This window comes from Hypanus sabinus, chromosome 9 (assembly GCF_030144855.1).
Source record: "Hypanus sabinus isolate sHypSab1 chromosome 9, sHypSab1.hap1, whole genome shotgun sequence".
NCBI classification, from domain to species: Eukaryota; Metazoa; Chordata; class Chondrichthyes; order Myliobatiformes; family Dasyatidae; genus Hypanus; species Hypanus sabinus.
This window is the reverse complement of record NC_082714.1, coordinates 122008343-122026930: the sequence shown is the minus strand read 5'-3', so window position 1 is coordinate 122026930 and position 18588 is coordinate 122008343. Positions and strand designations below refer to the sequence as shown.

At 40.5% G+C, this 18588-nt stretch overlaps 1 protein-coding gene across 2 annotated transcripts in view; it reads right to left on the bottom strand.

Moving 5' to 3' along the window:
- LOC132399762 (probable phospholipid-transporting ATPase IIA) overlaps window positions 1-18588 on the bottom strand; it is a 183738-nt gene that overhangs the window by 66054 nt on the left and 99096 nt on the right. For both annotated transcript variants that reach the window (XR_009514065.1, XM_059980485.1), the window contains exon 15: window positions 12317-12478. Coding sequence is in view for 1 of the 2 variants with exons in the window: in XM_059980485.1 (XP_059836468.1) it covers window positions 12317-12478 (162 nt within the window). In the remaining variant the exon portion in view is untranslated. The remainder of the gene's footprint in view (window positions 1-12316; window positions 12479-18588) is intronic.

The window sequence follows — 18588 nt, the reverse complement described above, 5'->3', positions numbered from 1 at the left end:
AGGAACAAGCAGATATATAATGCATTTGATTATAAAAACAGGGCATCCTGTCATGTTAGAAGCAGCCTCTGTTTATAGATACTGATGTAGTTTTAGCAGTTGGTACACGTTTAGTTATTTTCCAGGCTGAGCTGAGCAGAACATTGTTACATTGCCGAGGTGTCTAAAATGTTGCCTCATTGTGTACAAGTCTGACAAAAAAAATTAAACACAAGGAAGCAGAGCAGGTCGATTGTAGTGGTCTGTGTCTGCTTAACGCATAAAAATTCTAGAAGGACTTTGACAATCTCTTCTAACACAAGATGGAAATCGTGCAGCGGTGATGTGCAATTTTACATCATGAGGTGATAGGAACAGACTCCGGGAGATGTAAAAGTCAATCACTAGTGTCTCTGTCTTGAATGAATAGCTCAATTATCAATCTGTCCTTTATTATTTCAGGAGCAGAATCCTCAGGGCTCGTGAGAATGCATTTCCATAGATTGAAGCAATCTGCTGCTCACAACCTGGAAACTGAATGTCAAAGGAATTAGGTAGTTGGGAAACAAGGCTCTGTACCTGCTCACAGTATGTTGAATAGGCATCTTTAAATAGTAACACACAAAATGCTTGAGGAACTCAGCAGATCAGGCAGCACCTATGGAAATTAATAAACAGTTGGTGCTTCAGGTCGTGACCTTTCATCAGGACTGGAAAGGAATCAGGAAGAAGCTATTAGAAGAAGGGGAGTGGAGAAGAGGAAGGGGGTAGAGAAGGGGAAGGAGTACAAGCTCGAACGCAATAAGTAAAGCCAGGAGGACGGGGGTGAAGGAAGAAGTTAGGAGGTGATAAGTGGAAAAGATAAAGGGCTTGAGAAGAAGGTATCTAACAGGGGAGCAGAAGGCATCTAACGGGAGAGGAGAAGGTATCTAATGGGAGAGAAGAAGATTTGTGACATCAGGTTAGTGGCTACCCAGACGGACTATGAGGGATTGCTCCACATCTGAGAGTGGCCTCATCATGGCAGAAGAGGAGGCCGAGAACTGACATGTTGTAACGGGAATGGGGATAGGAATTAAAATGACTGGCCACAGGAAAATCCTGCTTTTTGCTGGTGGAACAAAGATGCTTGACAAAGCAATCCCCCAATTTATGTCGGATTGCACCAATATAGAGTTTGGAGGATCAACACCTTATAATCCAAATGGATAGCCTTCAACCTGATGGCAGGAACATCAATTTCTCCAATTTCCAGTAATTTTCCCCCTCCCCCTCACCTGCCTTTCACCTCACCCTGGTGCCCCTCCTCCTTCCATTTTGCCCATGGTCCACTCTCCTCTCCTAACAGTTTCCTTCTTTGCTGGCACTATATCATTTCCACCTATCACCTGTGCATACAGGGAGTTGAGTAGTGGGCTAACAGTGCATCTTTAAGTTACACCACAGTTGGTTGTCAGTGAGGAGGAGATGTTATTTCCCATTCACATTGACTGCGGTCTCCTGTTGAGGAAGTCAAGGATCCAGACGCAAAGGGAGGTATAGAGGCCCAGGTTTTGGAGCTTGTTGATTGGAACTGAGAGGATGATTGTGTTGTGCTACAGAAATGTCTAAACTCAGCCAGCCCCATCATGGGCATATCTCCCCAGCATTGAGGATACCTTCAAAAGGCAATGCCTCAAGAAGGCAGCATTCATCATTAAGGAGTCCCGTCCAGGATCCAGGATGTATCCTATTCCCTTTGCTACAATCAAAGAGGAGGTACAAGAACCTGAAGGAGTTTCAGGTTCAACATTTCAGGAATAGCTTCTTCCCTTTTGCCATCATATTTCTGAATGGACAATAAACTCATGAATACTCCCTCATTACTTTTGCTCTCTTTTTGCAGTACTTAAATAATTTTATATATATTTTATTGTAATTTATAGATTTTTTATTGTGGATTACAATGTACTGCTACCATAAAACAACAAATTTCATGACATAACACAAAATGCTGGAGGAACTCAGTAGATCAGGCAGCATCTACGGAAGGGAATAAACAGTCGATGCTTTGAATGAAATACTTTCTTCAGGACTAGAAAAGAAGGATGAAGATACTGAAATAAAAAGGTGAGTGGAGGGGAAGGAGCATAGTTTGATAGTGTTTGGTGAAGCCAGATGTGTGGGAAAGGTAAAGGACTGGTAAAGATTTAATCTGATAGGAGAGGAGAGTGGATCATGGAAGAAAGAGGGGCATCAGAGGAAGATGATCAGCAGGTGAAGAGAAGAGACCAGAGTGGGAAATAAGGTGGGGGGAGGGGGAAATTACTAGAATTTGGAGAAATCTACGTTCACGCCATCAGGTTGGTGGCCGTGTAGACAGAATACAGGATGTCGCTTCTCCACTGAGATTTGCCTCATCGTGACAAAAGGGGAGGCCACAGACCAACATTTCAGAATGGAAACCAGGAGCATTGAAGACCCCTTGTCCTTCATCTCCATTCAGGATCTCAAACAGTCCTTCCAGAAGAGGCAACATTTTACCTGTTTCCAATGCAGCCTCCTCTACATGTTAACTGGGGGACTGCTTTGCCAAGTACCTCTGCTTCATCCACCAAAAGCAGAATTGCCCAATGGTCAACCATTTTAATTCCAATCCTCATTTCTGTTCTGACATGTTGACCCATGACTTCCTCTTTTGCCATGATGAAGCCATTCTCATGGTGGAGGAGCAATACCTCATGAAGTCTACATAGCCTCCAACTTGATGGCATGAACATGATTTCTCCTATTGGCATTCTTTTTCCCTTTTCCCCTCCCCTTCTCTCTTCTTCTCTCCCCCACTTTGACCTTTTATCTTTTCTCTCCACCTGCCTATCACCTCCCCCAGTGCTCCTCCTTCTTCCCTTTCACCCATGTTCCACTCTCCTCTCCGGAAAGAGTCTTGGCCAAAAACGTCAACTATATATGGACTTCCATAGATGCTGCCTGACCTGCTAAGTTTCTCCAGCATTTTGAAAGTATTCTTCTGGATTTTCAGCAAAAACTATCATCCAAATATTTAAGAAAAACAAGGTAACATACCTTAATGACTACCACCGAGAGACTCTGACAATAACTAACGTGAAGTGCTATGAGAGTTTGATCATGATGTGTGTTTACTCCTACCTTCCAGGCAAACCTGACCCGCTGCAATTCACCTACTGCTGAAACAGGTCTATAGCAAATGCCACCTCCAATCATCTCTAGAGCATCTGCACAGCAAGCATCTACAATGGATTATTGTTTATTGACTACAGCTCCACCTTCAAAATGGCAATTCCAAGTAGACTCATCTCCAAACACTCAACAACTTCCTTTGCAATTGGATCCTTGACTTCCTGATCTCTTGCACGACTATCATTGACACTGATGCCCCACAAAGCTGTCTCTTCAGCTCCATACTCTACTCTCTACACAATCACAACTGTGCAGCTAGATTCTGCTCTAACACCATCCAAGAGTTTGCAAATGATACCACTACCCTAGTGTGCCAATCTCGAGTAACGATGAGTTGGGAGTACAGGAAGGAGATAGGGAGTATAGTGACATGCATCATGACAATAATTTTTCCCTTTAGTGCCAGCAATACAAAAGTGATGGACACTGACTTTAGCGGGGTGGGGGAGGGGGAAGGAACGTAGTTCACAGGCTCCTGCTTACACCAATGGGGCTGAGGTCATGAAAGTTGAATGCTTCGAGTTCTTTGAAGTAACATTACCAATAACCTGTTGATTTCACAGTCAAGAAACCTCACAAACATCTGTACTTCCTGAAGAGGCTAAAGAAATCTGACAAGTCCCCTTTGATGCTCACCAGTTTTTAAATAGATGCATCACAGAAAGCATCCTATGTGGTTGCTTCATAGCTCAATCTGAGAATTGCTCTGCCAGGGACTGCAGAGTGTTGTAGACACAGCTCAGAAGTTCATGGAAACTAATCTCCCCTCTATGGACTCTGTCTACACTTCTCACTGTCTTGATAAAGCAGCCAGCATAATTCTTTCTTTTCAAATCTTTTTATTATTTTTATTCAAAGATAACACATGTACATCAAAGTAACAACACTTACAATGCCTCAAAAAAATTATCTTAAAGATTGAAAATGTTTGTGAATAAAAAAACCCTACTAAGAAAAGTGAGAAAAAAAAACCAATTGGGGGTACAACCCCCAATTGTATGCGTCATACAGAGAGCTTCTAAAAATAAACATCAAACCACCAACAAGAAAGAAAGATATATCAAAAAGAATGTACACTTAGATCATGGAGGAAATCTATCAGTTAACTGAAATGATAATAACGAGCAAATGAGTCTCATCTCTTCTCACAATCAAATAAAGGTTCGAAGGTTCGACTTCTAATTTTCTCTAAGCTAAGACACAGCATCACTTGAGAGAACCATTGTGACAAAGTAAGAGCTGATATATCCTTCCATTTGAACAAGATGGCCCTCCTAGCTATCAATGTAACAAACACAATAACATGTTGGTCAGACACAGAAATACCATGGATATTTTGAGGAATTATTCCAAAAAGCACAGTCAATTTATTAGGATGTATATTGATTCTGAGTGCTTTAGAAATGTAATTTTATATTAGCACCTCTTGCTATTGCTCTTCATGAAGCCAAAAATATTCATGGGATTTTTGTGAATGAGATCATGCACAAGATCTCTCTTTATGCTGATGATTTATTGGTATATATATCTAACCCTGAAGAATTTATTCCTGCTTTGCTAAAATTATTTGACAAATTTGGAGATTTTTCAGGATATAAAATAAATTTTAGTAAAAGTGAATTACTTTCTTTAAATGAATCTGTCTCTATATATGTTAATATTCCTTTTAAAGTTACGGACTTTTTTAGATATTTAGGTGTCATAATTACCAAAAAAATAAGGATCCTTATAAAACCAATTTTCCTCCTTTGTGGAGTACTCATGAAGTACTCATTTAGTAGATGGAGCCCACTTACATTTTCACTTGTTAGTCATATTCATGTAGTTAAAATGACGATTTTACCAAAATTTTTATATTTATTTCAGAATATTCCTGTTTTTTGACTAAGAAGTTTTTTGATCGGATTGATTCTATTATTTCATCTTTTATTCAGGATAATAAAAGAGCAAGAATTAGTAAATGTTATTTTCAGCCAGCATAATTAAAGACCCCAGCCACCCTAGATATTTTCTTCCCCTTTGCCCCATTGGGCAGAAGACACAAAAGCCTAAAAACACACATTACCAAGCTCAAGGACAGTTTCTATCTCACTGTTATCCTACTGAATGGTTCCCTAGTATAAGATAGACTCTTTGGCCTCAGAATCTACCTTGTATTGTCTTGCACTTGATTGTCTATTTGCATACAGTATCTTCTGTAACACTTTGTCATGCACTATTATTGATTTATCTTGTACTGTCTCAATGCACTTGTGTAATGATTTCATCTGTCTAAAGAGTAAGCAAGACCATAGTATGCAAGGCGCATGTGACAATAATAAACTAATATACCAATTTACTCATACATCATGATATAGATAGGTGCATGGTTCAGATCTCAACCAGATTTGAAAAGTCGATTTTAAGAATGCTCAAAATATCCTGTGGTCTGCAGCCCTCGTTATCTCCATTCCATTCACTGGTGGATATCACAATTCTAGCCATCTGCTGTGAAGCTGTGCCAACACCTCACACACAATTTGACAACCTCGAGAATCAGAACAAAACTAGCAAGTACCGCTCTTTTCTCAGTGCACAAATAACACGAGAACATCACTCAAAAATCTGTTGTAAGCTAGCTGATAGCTTTCCATCATGGTAATTGGGTAACAGATGGAAACTTTAATTGGAGCACTGCTCTGCAAAGATCATTAAAAACACACACACAAATCCTCTGGGTAAGCACAGAAACCCTCATGAGCAGAGCTATCTCAGCTCTGATGCAAGGTATCACTTGCAGGACTATCGGATTTCTAAGTGCAGAAAATTCTTATCAATGTATGGAAGAGGTATCACGAACAAAGCGGATGAGTTCAGAGCATGGATCAGTACTTGGACTATGACGTTGTGGCCATTTCAGGGACTCAAATGGCTCAGGAGCAGGAACAACTACTTACAGTGCCAGGCTTTATATGTTTCAGAAAGGACAGGGAGGGAGGCAAAAGAGGTGGGGGTGTGGCACTGCTGATCAGAGATAGTGTCATGACTGCAAAAAAGGAGGGATTATCTACTGAGTCTCTGTGGGTGGAAGTTAGGAACAGGAAGGGGTCAATAACTCTACTGGGTGTTTTTTTATAGACCACCCAATAGTAACAGGGACATCGAGTACACAAGGAAACAGATTCTGGAAAGGTGTAATAATAACAAGGTTGTTGTAGAGAGAGATTTTAATTTCCCCCTATATTGATTGGCATCTTCCTAGAGTGAAGGGTTTAGATGAGGTGGAGTTTGTTAGGTGTGTTCAGGAAGGTTTCCTGACACAATATGTAGATAAGCCTACAAGAGGAGAGGCTGAACTTGATCTGGTATTGGGAAATGAACCTGGTCATGTTTCAGATCTCTCAGTGGGAGAGCATTTTGGAGATAGTGATCACAATTTTATCTCCTTTACCATAGCATTGGAAACGAATAGGAACAGACAAGTTAGGAAAGTGTTTAATTGGAGTAAGGGGAATTATGAAGCTATCAGGCAGGAACTTGGAAGCATAACAGATATTCTCAGGGGAATGTATGGCAGAAATGTGGCAAATGTTTAAAGGATATTTGCATGACGTTCTGCATAGGTACGTTCCAATGAGACTGGGGAAGGATGGTAGGATACAGGAACCATGGTATACAAAGGCTGTTGAAAATCTAGTCAAGCAGAAAAGCTTATGAAAGGTTCAAAAAACAAGATAATGATAGAGATCTAGAAGATTACAAGGCATGCAGGAAGGAGCTTAAGAATGAAATTAGGAGAGCCAGAAGGGGCCATGAGAAGTCCTTGGCGCGCAGGATTAAGGAAAACCCCAAGGCATTCTACAAGTATGTGAAGAGCAAGAGGATAAGATGAAAGAGAATAGGACCTATCAAGTGTGACAGTGGAAAAGTGTGTATGGAACCGGAGGAGATAGCGGAGGTACTTAATGAATACTTTGCTTCAGTATTCACGACAGAAAAGGACATTGGCGATTGTAGGGATGTCTTACAGTGGACTGAAAAGTTTAACCATATAGACATTAAGAAAAAGGATATGCTGGAGCTTTTGGAAAGCATCAAGTTGGAGGATGAGAGATGCCCTGATAGAGGTGTATAAAATGATGACAGCATTGATCATGTGGATAGTCAGAGGCTTTTTTCCAGGACTGAAATGGCTAACATGATAGGGCACAGTTTTTAGGTGCTTGGAAGCAGGTACAGAGGGGATGTCAGGGGTAAGTTTTTTTAAGCAGAGTGGTGAGTGCATGGAATGGACTGCCGGTGATGGTGGTGGAGGTAGATACAATAGCATCTTTTAAGAGGTTCCTGAACAGGTACATGGAGCTTAGAAAAACAGAGGGCTATGGGTATTTCTAAAGTAAGTACATGTTCGGCACAGCATCTTGGGCCAAAGGGCCTGTATTGTGCTGTAGGTATGTTCTCTATCACTTTTCTATCTATCTATAGTTCAAGATATAGATTCAAGACTCTCTATCACAGTTCAAGGGCCAGACACCTAGCTTGGTCAGCTTTGTGCAGCCTTGTTGGGGTCAGTTGTTCCTTTTTATGTTATAGTTCAATGATTTGGATGATGGAATTGATGGCTTTGTGGCCAAGTTTGTGGATGATACGATGAAGGGTGGAGGGGAAGCAGAGAGGGTACAGGATGACTTAGACAGATTAAGAGAATGGCCAAAGAAGTGGCAGATGGAATACAGTGTCAAGATCATGCACTTTGGCAGAAGAAATAAAAGGAAAGGCTTTTTTCTAAATAAAGGGAAAATTCAGAAATCTGAGTTACAAAGGGACTTGGGGGGTCCTAATGCAGGATTCCCTATAGATATATTTGCAAGTTGAGTCACAGGTAAGGAAGACAAATTCAGGGTTAGCATTTATTTTGAGAGGACTAGAATATAAAAACAAGGAAGGAGGTGAGGTAAAGAAGCCTGAAGACACAGACGACGATTCAGGAACAGCGTCTTCCTCTCTGCCATCTGAATGAACCCATGAACACTACCACACTAATTTTTTAAAATTTCTGTTTTTGCACCACTATTTAATATACATATATCTTACTGCAAATAAGTTTTTTTCTATATTTATCATGTATTTCATTGTACTGCTGCAGCAAAATTAACAAATTTCATGAAATATTCCAGTGATATTAAAACTGATTCTGATGGAAGGTTGAAGCTTTAAAAGGCATTGGTGAGACCTCACTTGGAGCATCATGAGTGGTTTTGGATGTGCTGACATTGGAGAGGGTTCAAAGGAGGTTCACAAAAATTATTCTGGGACTGAAAGGCTTGTCATATGATGGTTCTGGGCATGTACTTACTGGAATTCAGGAGAATGAGGAGGGGGACCTCGTTGAAATTTATTGAATGTTATAAGGCCTCAATAGAGTGGATGTGGACAGGATAGTTCCTGTGATGGGGTAGTCTAAGAATAGAAGTCATAGCCTCAGAATAAAGGGATGCCTCTTTACAATGGAGATGAGGAGGCATTTCTTTAGCCAGAGAGTGATGAATCCATTGAATTCTTTGCCAGAGGGTGGCTGTGGAGGCCACGTCATTGGGTATATTTAAGGCAGAGGTTGATAGATTCTTGATTAGTCAGGTCATGAAGGGTTACAGGGAGAAGGCAGGAGATTGGAGCTGAGAGGGAAAAGGATCAGCAATGATGAAATGGATCAAATGGGCTGAATGGCCTTTTGGAAGAACAGTTCCATTTTCAAAGCACACAGAATGCTGAAGGAACTCAGCAGGTCAGGCTTCATCCATGGAATTGAACATTTCAGGCCAAGATGCTTCTTCAGGACTGGAAAGGAAAGGAAGGGGAAGAGGTCTAAATAAAAAGGTGGGGGAAGGGGAAGGAGGATAGATAGAAGGTGATAGGTGAAGCCAGACAAATGGGAAAGGTAAATGGCTGGAATCTAATAGGAGAGGAGAGTGGACCATAGAAGAAAAGGAAGGTGGAGGGGCACTTAGGCAGATGATAGGCATGTGAGAAGAGGCAAGGTCCCAGAGTAGGGAAATAGAAAGGGGGGGGGGGGATTTTTTTTAACCAGAAGGAAAAAAATCAATATTCATGTACTCAGATGGAATAAAAGGTGTTTCTCCACTCTGAGGGTGGCCTCATCTTGGAAGAACAGGAGGCCATGGACCATGTTATAATGGGAACGGGAATCAGAACTGAAATGTTTGGCCACTGGGAAGTTCCACCTTAGATGGATAGAGTGGATGTGCTGAATGAAGCAATCCCTCAATTTATGACGGATCTCACCAGCGTAGAGGAAGTGGCATCAGAAGCACCAGATGTAATAAATGACCCCAAAAGATATACAGGTGAAGTGTTGCCTCACCTGGAAGGACTGCTTGGGGCTGTCAATGGAGGTGAATGGACAGGTGTAGCACTTTGGCTGCTTGCTGGGAGGGATGAATGGACACGGGAATCACAGAGGGAGCAATCCTTGCAGAAAGTGGAGTGGGGAAGTAAAGATGTGTTTGACAGTAGGATCTCTTTGGAGATGTCAGAAATTGCGGAGAATGAATTGCATGCAGAGGCTCATGAGGTGGTAGATAAGGACAAGAGGAACTCTATCACTGTGAAGTTGGCGGGAAGAAGTGGTGAGCACAGATATTCAGGAAATGGAGATCATGCAGGTGAGGGCAGCATCAATGGTGGAGGAAGGGAAACTCTGTTCGGTGGAGGAGAACATCTTCAGCATCCTGGAAAGGAAAGCCTTATTCTGGAAACAGATGTAGTGGAGACAAAGGCACTGGAAAAAGGGCATAGAAATTTTACAAGGTGGGAAGAGGTATAGTCCAGATAACCGTGGAAATACATAGGTTTATAAAAGATGTGGTCAACAGTTTGTCTGCAGAGATGGAGACAGAGAGATCAAGAAAGGGGAGGAAGGTATTGAAAAAGGCCAAGTAACATTTAAGGGCAGGATAAAGGGGAAATCAATGTTTATCATGGGTGCATGAAGCAGCACCAATGCAGTAGTCAAATGTAGCGAAGGGAAGTGTTCTGGAGTACTACCACAGAAGGCTTGAAAGATAGCCAATGAAAAGGCAGGTATAGCTGGGGCTCACATGGGTGCCCATAGCTACCCCATGAGCTTGGAGAAAGTGGGAGAAGCTGAAATTGTTTAGTGTGAAGACCAGTTCTGTCAGACAGAGGAGGGATCTTTTGTTGAAAAATAAGTAGAGAGCTTTAAGACCTTCTTGATGGGGGATAGAAATGTATAGGGACTGGACATCCATAGTGAAAATGAGGCAGTCAGGGCCAGGGAATTAAAAGTTAGTGAGGAGGTAGAGAGTGTGAGAAATGTTGCAGATATAGGTGGGAAGGGCCTGAATCAAGGGGGATAAAATGGAGTCAAGGTATGAGAACATGAGTTCAGTGGGGCAGGAGCAGGGAGAGACAATGGTCCCACCAGACAGTCAGGTTTGTGGATCTTGGGTAGGAGGTAGAAGCAAGCAGTCCTATTTTACTGCAGGAAGACAATCCATACACAGTAAGGTCCCACAGAGAGAAATGCAACAATCATCAGATTATACCAATTATTTACTTAATAAAAGCCCTTATAGATTCATTTACCACAATTGCATGATTTGAGTCATGATTTGATTTGAGTATATTTATGTCCATGGTTAAAATGATGCATATATTTATAATGTTGCTTACTTTGTTTGTAAATGTCAGGTACCAATTGGCCTAAAAATTAAATAATAGAGTTCAAGAATGGGTTGAATACAGAATTTATTCAGTTTCAGTCAAAATGTAGTAAACTAAAAGCAGTTTATGTTTAGACTAATGTTCCAGAGATTAAATAGATTAATTTTAATGTATTTTACCACAAAGCAGTACAGGAAATGGCAGCTAAAAATAATAACATGTTCATATAAATGTCAAATTTGCAAGTTCACTTTTGCTGCTAAAATGTCTTGCTGTGCACAAGTTGCAATATTGGTGTTCTTGGTTATGGGAGGGGGAAATAAACTGCTGGGAATTCTCCATCAGCAGACTGGACTATGTTCAAATCTCAAGCTATAAATAGGATCATCAATATTGCAACACCTCCTGCACTCAAACAACTCACTGACTTTTCAGCATGTGGGAATTTAACAAGAATATGCTAGAAATCAATTCTGTCAGCATCTATCAAGAGATAAACTGAGTCAATATTTCAGGTTACTGACACTTCTTAAGGTCTGACATTTAATACTGTTTTTCTGTTCACGTCAACAGCATTTCCATGGTTTCTATGTACTTTCAACACTAGCAATCTCCCAGTACTTTTTCCATTTAAGTTAATAATGATACCTGGGTGAGATCAGCGAATCCAGTGGAATAAGTTGCTATTCTCCCATCAGGAAAGCCCCAACTAAAAAGATCCAGCCCTGAACTTCACTGAATGGCATGGGATAGTACTTCTCCCAGAGTTTCCCAAACTCCAAAGACACTTCCCTCCTAAAGGCTCTCCAGACTATTGCAATGCTTATGTATTCTGTCAGAAGTTCCCTCCAAGCCCAAACACCTCCATTTCACATCAATAACCCTTCAAAGACAGTTCCGTACTGAGAATCGTCTCGATACATGCCTGTTTGGAATCAGTTGTTCAGAGGTCAATGCTAATTGATAGGCATCATTAAGGAAATAAATCGCCACCCACTTTATCAATCACCAGTGGGTAAACAAAAACCAGGAGGCACCAGTGAGAGGAATAGAAGCAACCAAAAGAAATAGAGAACAAGGCTTGGGGTGATTGTAGAGTGAGTGGAGGTAACAGAATTACCTTACTTCAAACCAAGCTAACGTTCCTGGCTTAAACACTGCTGCAGTGTCAGGAAAACCATCTGAAATAAATAATACTGGCCAAGCTTTCATGCTAACCAAAAGCCTAATCACTCATCACCACTTTGGGAACCAGGCCATAATACATCCCCGGTAACTGCTCCACCACTCCAAATTTATATCATTATCGATAGTCATCTTTCATTATTTCAAGAAACTGATTAGACTTCTGTGGAATTTGGTTCCAACATGACCTTCAAGGATAATGGAGAAAGCAAAATTTATGGATAAGGGAGGAAGATTTGGATCACATTAGTTAATACAATTCAAAACTTACTTTGACAATGATTCCCATTCGTTTGCTCTCATAGGTAAATGGGAACACCTGCAGGATAGTGAAGTTCAGAATCTGTCCTCCTGGTGTCCTCAGCTGCATGGAAGATTGGTCCCTGCCAACAAGAGTCAGGCCCACACACTCTGTCCACTGCACGAGAGACACCTGGAGTGCAAAAGGAGGAAAAACATCAGCTGTCATGCCAGAGTCGAAGTTCAAACCTCACTCAACTGTAGAGCTGCAGTGAAAGAGACAACTTACTGTTAAATTGAAGAAAACCTAAATCAACTGCCAGGAGCAAGGCAACACAACAAGCAGACCTTGTAACGCAGCAGGACTTTGACAAAACAAAAAAAAGTCAACAATCAAGTTCAAATTAATCAAATGACAATATCCTACAAACTTAAAGTGTCAACTGCACTCAAAAAAAAGATGACTATATCAATACTTTCTTTACAGCACTTCTGAAAACTGATGCTTCAATTTTCATATCAGTTATTAACTGGCAGAGGGCAGAAATTGTCAAACAGCCTCCAATGACAGATTCCAACTTCTCCTGGAACATGCCTCGACCATGTTCCAACTTGGTTTCGCACCCGAATGCCTCAACTCTTGGATCAGCCTCGCCTTTGCTTATGGTGATCGTTTGCCACAATTTGCCATGTAAAATATTACTAATAAGTATTTAGTTGAATTTCTTGATTTGAAAACAAACAGTAAGCTGTCACTTACAAACAGTAAGTGTTCAGTGGCACCATCTTAAACCGGAAATACATTACTGAAATCTAATTGACTCTGTCTAGTAACATGTATAGCAATAAGCTGTGTGGGCTATGATTGTCCATGTCAGCTTTTACTGTTCAATGTCAAACTCATTCATCTGCCCACATTACTTTCAGTCACTGATGACTTTTCCAATACAGACATGCAGCACTAATACAGCATTGTGTCGCCATACAATTTTCTACTGGAGATACAGGTAGAAGTTTGGGGAAGATGGAAAATGTGAGTGTATTGAAAAGGGAGTTTTAAAATGGGTGAATCTTCTGCTTGATACAGTGATCTCAGTGGATGAGATAGACCTTAGTCAAGATGGACATCAGCTCAATTATAGCATACTTCTGGGACTGCATTGGGAGTTTCCAAAATTACGTCAGTTGAGAAACCGATAGAAATTCACTCCAAAGTGTGTCCCATAATCATTGTCAATATGTCAGCAAAAGGAATGACTAGCTGTAAAATCTAGAAAAGCAGTCGTTGGCATCAGCTGGCCAGGGAATTGTTCCCACCTGGCAAACAAGCAAGATTAATTTAAGCAAATTTCCAATCTCAGTTAAGGCTAGGTGGCAAATTTACCCTCCAATGGCAGGTTTCAGGATTTTCAGGATTCTGACTAATGGCAGAACTAATCCACTGTCTTTACCATCCTTATCTACAGGGCATACCCCTTAGTTCAATTTCTTTTGAATGAGCAAATGATCTGTAATAAATGATTTATACATGCTTCAAGTTGCTGGTGTCCACTTCTGGCAGAAGTCACACCCATTGAGAAACTGGACAACACTGCATAGTGCCTCACTTAAAAGCAGAAATCACACCTTCTCATTACTTTATGCAGATGATCGAGTCATCAACACGTCTGGCATTCAAAAAGTAATCATGTTGGATCAAACAGTTGCAACCTACGACATGCCTTTTCAGTCCTCAATAAAATGAGAAATACATCATGTTAAATATATTAAACCCGATGGCCTACTCCTGATCCTACTTTCTTGTATTTTCTCTCAATACCATACATGCCCAAACTCTCCCCATTCTTTCTAATGCTGTAGATTGATTAAGTTGGATTGACTGAGGATACAGAAATATTAGATTCATGTATAGTGGCATGTTCGCAAAAAGTTAATTAGTAATTTATATATTTACCATTAATATAGTTTTTCAAAGTGAAAGTAGTGTTACATATAATGTACATACACCCACAATATTTAGTTTATGCACTTTATCTATTCATTTGGAGATTTAATTCCTATTTTCCTAAGTTATTGTGTGTTATGTGTTCTTCTGTGCTTTACACCCTGCTCTGGAGAAACGTAGTCTTGATTGGTGGTATACATGCATATAGTTAAATAACAACAAACCTGACTTGACTTGATTAGAACTGTATCCCATAGGGTAAGATTGCTCATACATTGGCATATTATTGTCAGATGTACCAAAATACAGTAAAAAGGTTGTTTTGCGTATTGTTCATACAGATCACATCATACATGGCAATCAGATCATTATGTTGTGCAAACAGTAACAATGCAGAATAAAATGCAAAAGCTACAGAGAAAGTGTAGTACAGATAAGAAGTACGAGATAATAACAGGCATACAGTTTGCTGCTTTCATGAAGGTAATACAGGAACATTTAGAACCAAAATTGTTATTGATTGCAGAATGCTATAGGTGTTCTAAGTGGAATCAAAAAGAAAGGGAGTCCATTTGAACTTACATGGCTGAATTGAAGTTGTCTGAGGATTGCCAGATGCGGCAATCTTACAAGAAAGCAATCACAAACAGCTCCCAACTGAAACACAACATACAGTTGAAATACTGTACCAAGATGCAATTGAGTTGCAGCCAGGAATGAAAGTGAGTGTGAAACAAATTGCAATGTCTAAGCAGAAATTGGCCTGACAAAACAAGTCCTGTTATCATTGCGTCAGTGGCTCACAGTCACCAGACCAATCCAGATTTGAAGTTGAAAATGGCAAAAAATGCAACGAAGTAGCACACATGCAAAGAACACATCGGGCAGACAAAAGGAAATGGACTGCACAGGGAAGAGCAAATTAACAATCGACAAGCAATATGGTTTACACCAGAAATGGCAAAGTAAGTAAAATGGAATTTGACACTGGCTCGACTGTGTCAGTCACTCCACTAAATTAGATTGAACAGCATTTCAAAGATACTGAACGGAAGTCTGCAGATATCGATTTAAGAACTAGTACAGAAGAAAAGATAACCCCTGTGGGAATGACATGTGTAATAATGAAATACAACAACCAACAAGCCACATTGGGCTTGTATGTGGTAAAAACAGGAGGGCCAGCATCGTGGGAGTGTGAGTAGCTGAGACAAGAACAACTTGATTGCAGTTCCATCCACCATTTGTATCCCACATCCCCTAAAATAGAGTTAACTGAAAGAGAATTAGAAAGGGTACAAGATGATGCCACGGTAGTGCTCCAGGGTGGCACTGGAAAACTCAAAACACATCACTGGTAAAATAATGCTCCAGAAAAATGCCACACCTAAGTTTTGCAAGGTCCTTCTGGTTCCTTATACTATCCATGATAAAATGAGCTAGATTGCATGGAAGCTGAAGGAGTTCTTTCCAAGGTCAAGTGAAGTCCATGGGCAGCACTATTAGTCCCAGTAGCCAAGAAGAATGGGCCTTGTCAGGATCTGTGCTGATTTTAAGTTCATCATCAACTCAGTATTGAAAGTAGCTCAAGTGCTCTGCACAGGATAGAAAATATCTTTATGGAGGGAAACACTTCAGCAAAGTGGACATAGCTGAGGCCTACCTACAGATAGAGATGGAAGAAGAATCCAAAATACTTCTCACCATAAATACTCAAGAAGGGCTTTATTGCAATAATAGGCTTACTTTTTGCAGTAGCATCTGCACCTGCACTCTAGCAGAAAGCTATAGACAAGATGCTGCAAGCTGACCAGGCACTTAGTCTCATCTGGATGACATCACTGTTACTGATATGTATGACAAAGAACATCTCCAAAATCTCAAGACAATGTTAAAAAGATTGTAACATTATGAATTCATAGCATGACACATGCAACAAATGTCAACTCTTTAAACCAAGCATCACTTACTGTGGTCACACCATTGACACAGAGGAACTACATAAGTGTGTTGAGAAAAGATGCCACAAGCCCAAAGGATGTGCCACAGTTGTGTTTTTTTTTGGGATTTATCAATTACAACAGATTTCTGCCAAACCTGCCTACTGTGCTCCACTACTTGAACTCATTACTCATTAGTCTAGAAGAAATTGCAACAGAAAAAGCAGTGAGATGTAGCTTTCAAAAGGTAAAGGAAATGGTGACATCAAATACTGTACACACATGTTATGGTCCATATTGAAAGTAAATGTCCCATATTCTTTGTATCACATTCCTTTACCACTGCAGAGAAAAAATATGCACACATTGATAGAGGGTTTGAGTCTGGTTTCAGGTGTAAAACATTTCAACCAGTACTTGAATGGAAGAGAGTTTACCCTCATTACTGATCATCAACCACTAATATTCATTTTCAATCTATAGAAATGCATTCCACTAACAGCAGCACAAATGCAGAGATGGGCTGTGCTTCTAAGTGGACACAATTACAAGATTGAATTTTAAAGGACAATTAATCATGGAAGTACTGACGGATTGCACCATTTACTTCTGGAAAAGGAAATACCTGAAAAATTTACATAAGAGAACACTCAACCTGATGTGTTCTCCCAAAGGCAAATCGAAAGTCTCCCTATTATGGCAGAGATAATCCAAAGGGAAACCAAAAAAAACCCCAGGCTGTTTCAAATCTACGTGGCAGAATCCCTAGTTCTTCCATTTTTACCAGTGCTGAGATGAACTTGCCTTTGATGGGGATTGCCTTCTGTGGGGATTGAGAGTTGTTGTACCATCCAGGCTGAGAGCTACATGCTGGTCATCTAGGTATGGTCAAAGTGAAAGCTTTGACTGGTGACCTGGGATAGATCAGCAGATCAAGCAGCTTGCTATACACTGAGATGCCAAGATGCCAACACCAGAGTTCTTCATACCTGGGAATAACCTGCATTTCCCTGGCAGAAGATACATGTGGATTTTGCAAGACCATTCATGGGCACAAATTTCTTGATAGTAGTGGATGCAGCCAGGAGTGTTCACAATAGCCTGCACCACAGTCTTGCAGACTGATGTGTTGAGAAGTGTCTTCTCAAGGACTAGCACTGACAGTCAGACAGACATACCTGAGGGAAACTGGGTTTCGTTACAGTCGCACCAAGAATAGTGTAGAAATATAGCAATATAAAGCCATAAATAATTGAATAACAATAGGTAAATTATGCCAAGTGGAAGTAAGTCCAGAACCAGCCTATTGGCTCAGGGTGTCTGACACTCTGAGGGAGGAGTTGTAAAGTTTGATGGCCACAGGCAGGAATGACTTCCTATGACGCTCAGAGTTGCATCTTGGTAGAATGAGTCTCTGGCTGAATGTACACCTGTGCCTAACCATTAAATTATGGAGTGGATGGGAGACATTGTCCAAGATGACATGCAACTTGGACAGCAGCCTCTTTTCAGACACCACCATCAGAGAGTCCAGTTCCACCCCCACAACATCACTGGCCTTAGAAATGAGTTTGTTGATTCATCACTGGCCTAATGAATGAGTTTGTTGATTCCAGAACACTTAGTTAGTGACATTGTACCACGGAACACTTACAGTTACAGAACAGTTTCAATCATTCCTGAAAATGAATAAGATCTATTACATCTGCATCGTATCACTCAGCTATAAGTGGCTTGGCACAAAGGTTTGTTCAGTCTAAAGAATGCACTGCAAGCAATGTCAGCAGAAAATACTGTACTGATAATCACCCGTTTCTTCATTGCGTATAAGAGTTTGAAGAGATTTGGTATGTCAACAAATACACTCAAAAACTTCTATAGATGTACCATGGAGAACATTGTGACAGGCTACATCACTGTCTGGTATGGAGGAGCTACTGTATAGGACTGAAAGAAGCTGCAGAGGGTCATAAATTTAATTGGCACCATCTTGGGTACTAACCTACAAAGTACCCAGGACACCTTTGAGAAGTGGTGTCTCAAAAAGGCAGCATCCATTATTAAGGACCTCCAGCACCTAGGACATGCCCTTTTCTCACTGTTACCATCAGGTAGGAGGTACAGAAGCCTGAAGGCACACACTCAGCGATTCAGGAACAGCTTCTTCCCCTCTGCCATCCAATTCCTAAATGAACATTGAACCCCTGAACACTACATCACTTTTTGAATATATATTATTTCTGTCTTTGTATGATTTTTAATCTATTCAATATATGTATATGGTAATTGATTTATATATTTTTTTCTTTTTTCCTTCTATATTATGTATTGCATTGAACTGCTGCTGCTAAGTTAACAAATTTCATGACACATGCCGGTGATAATAAACCTGATTCTGTGCAGTGTACTTCACAAACG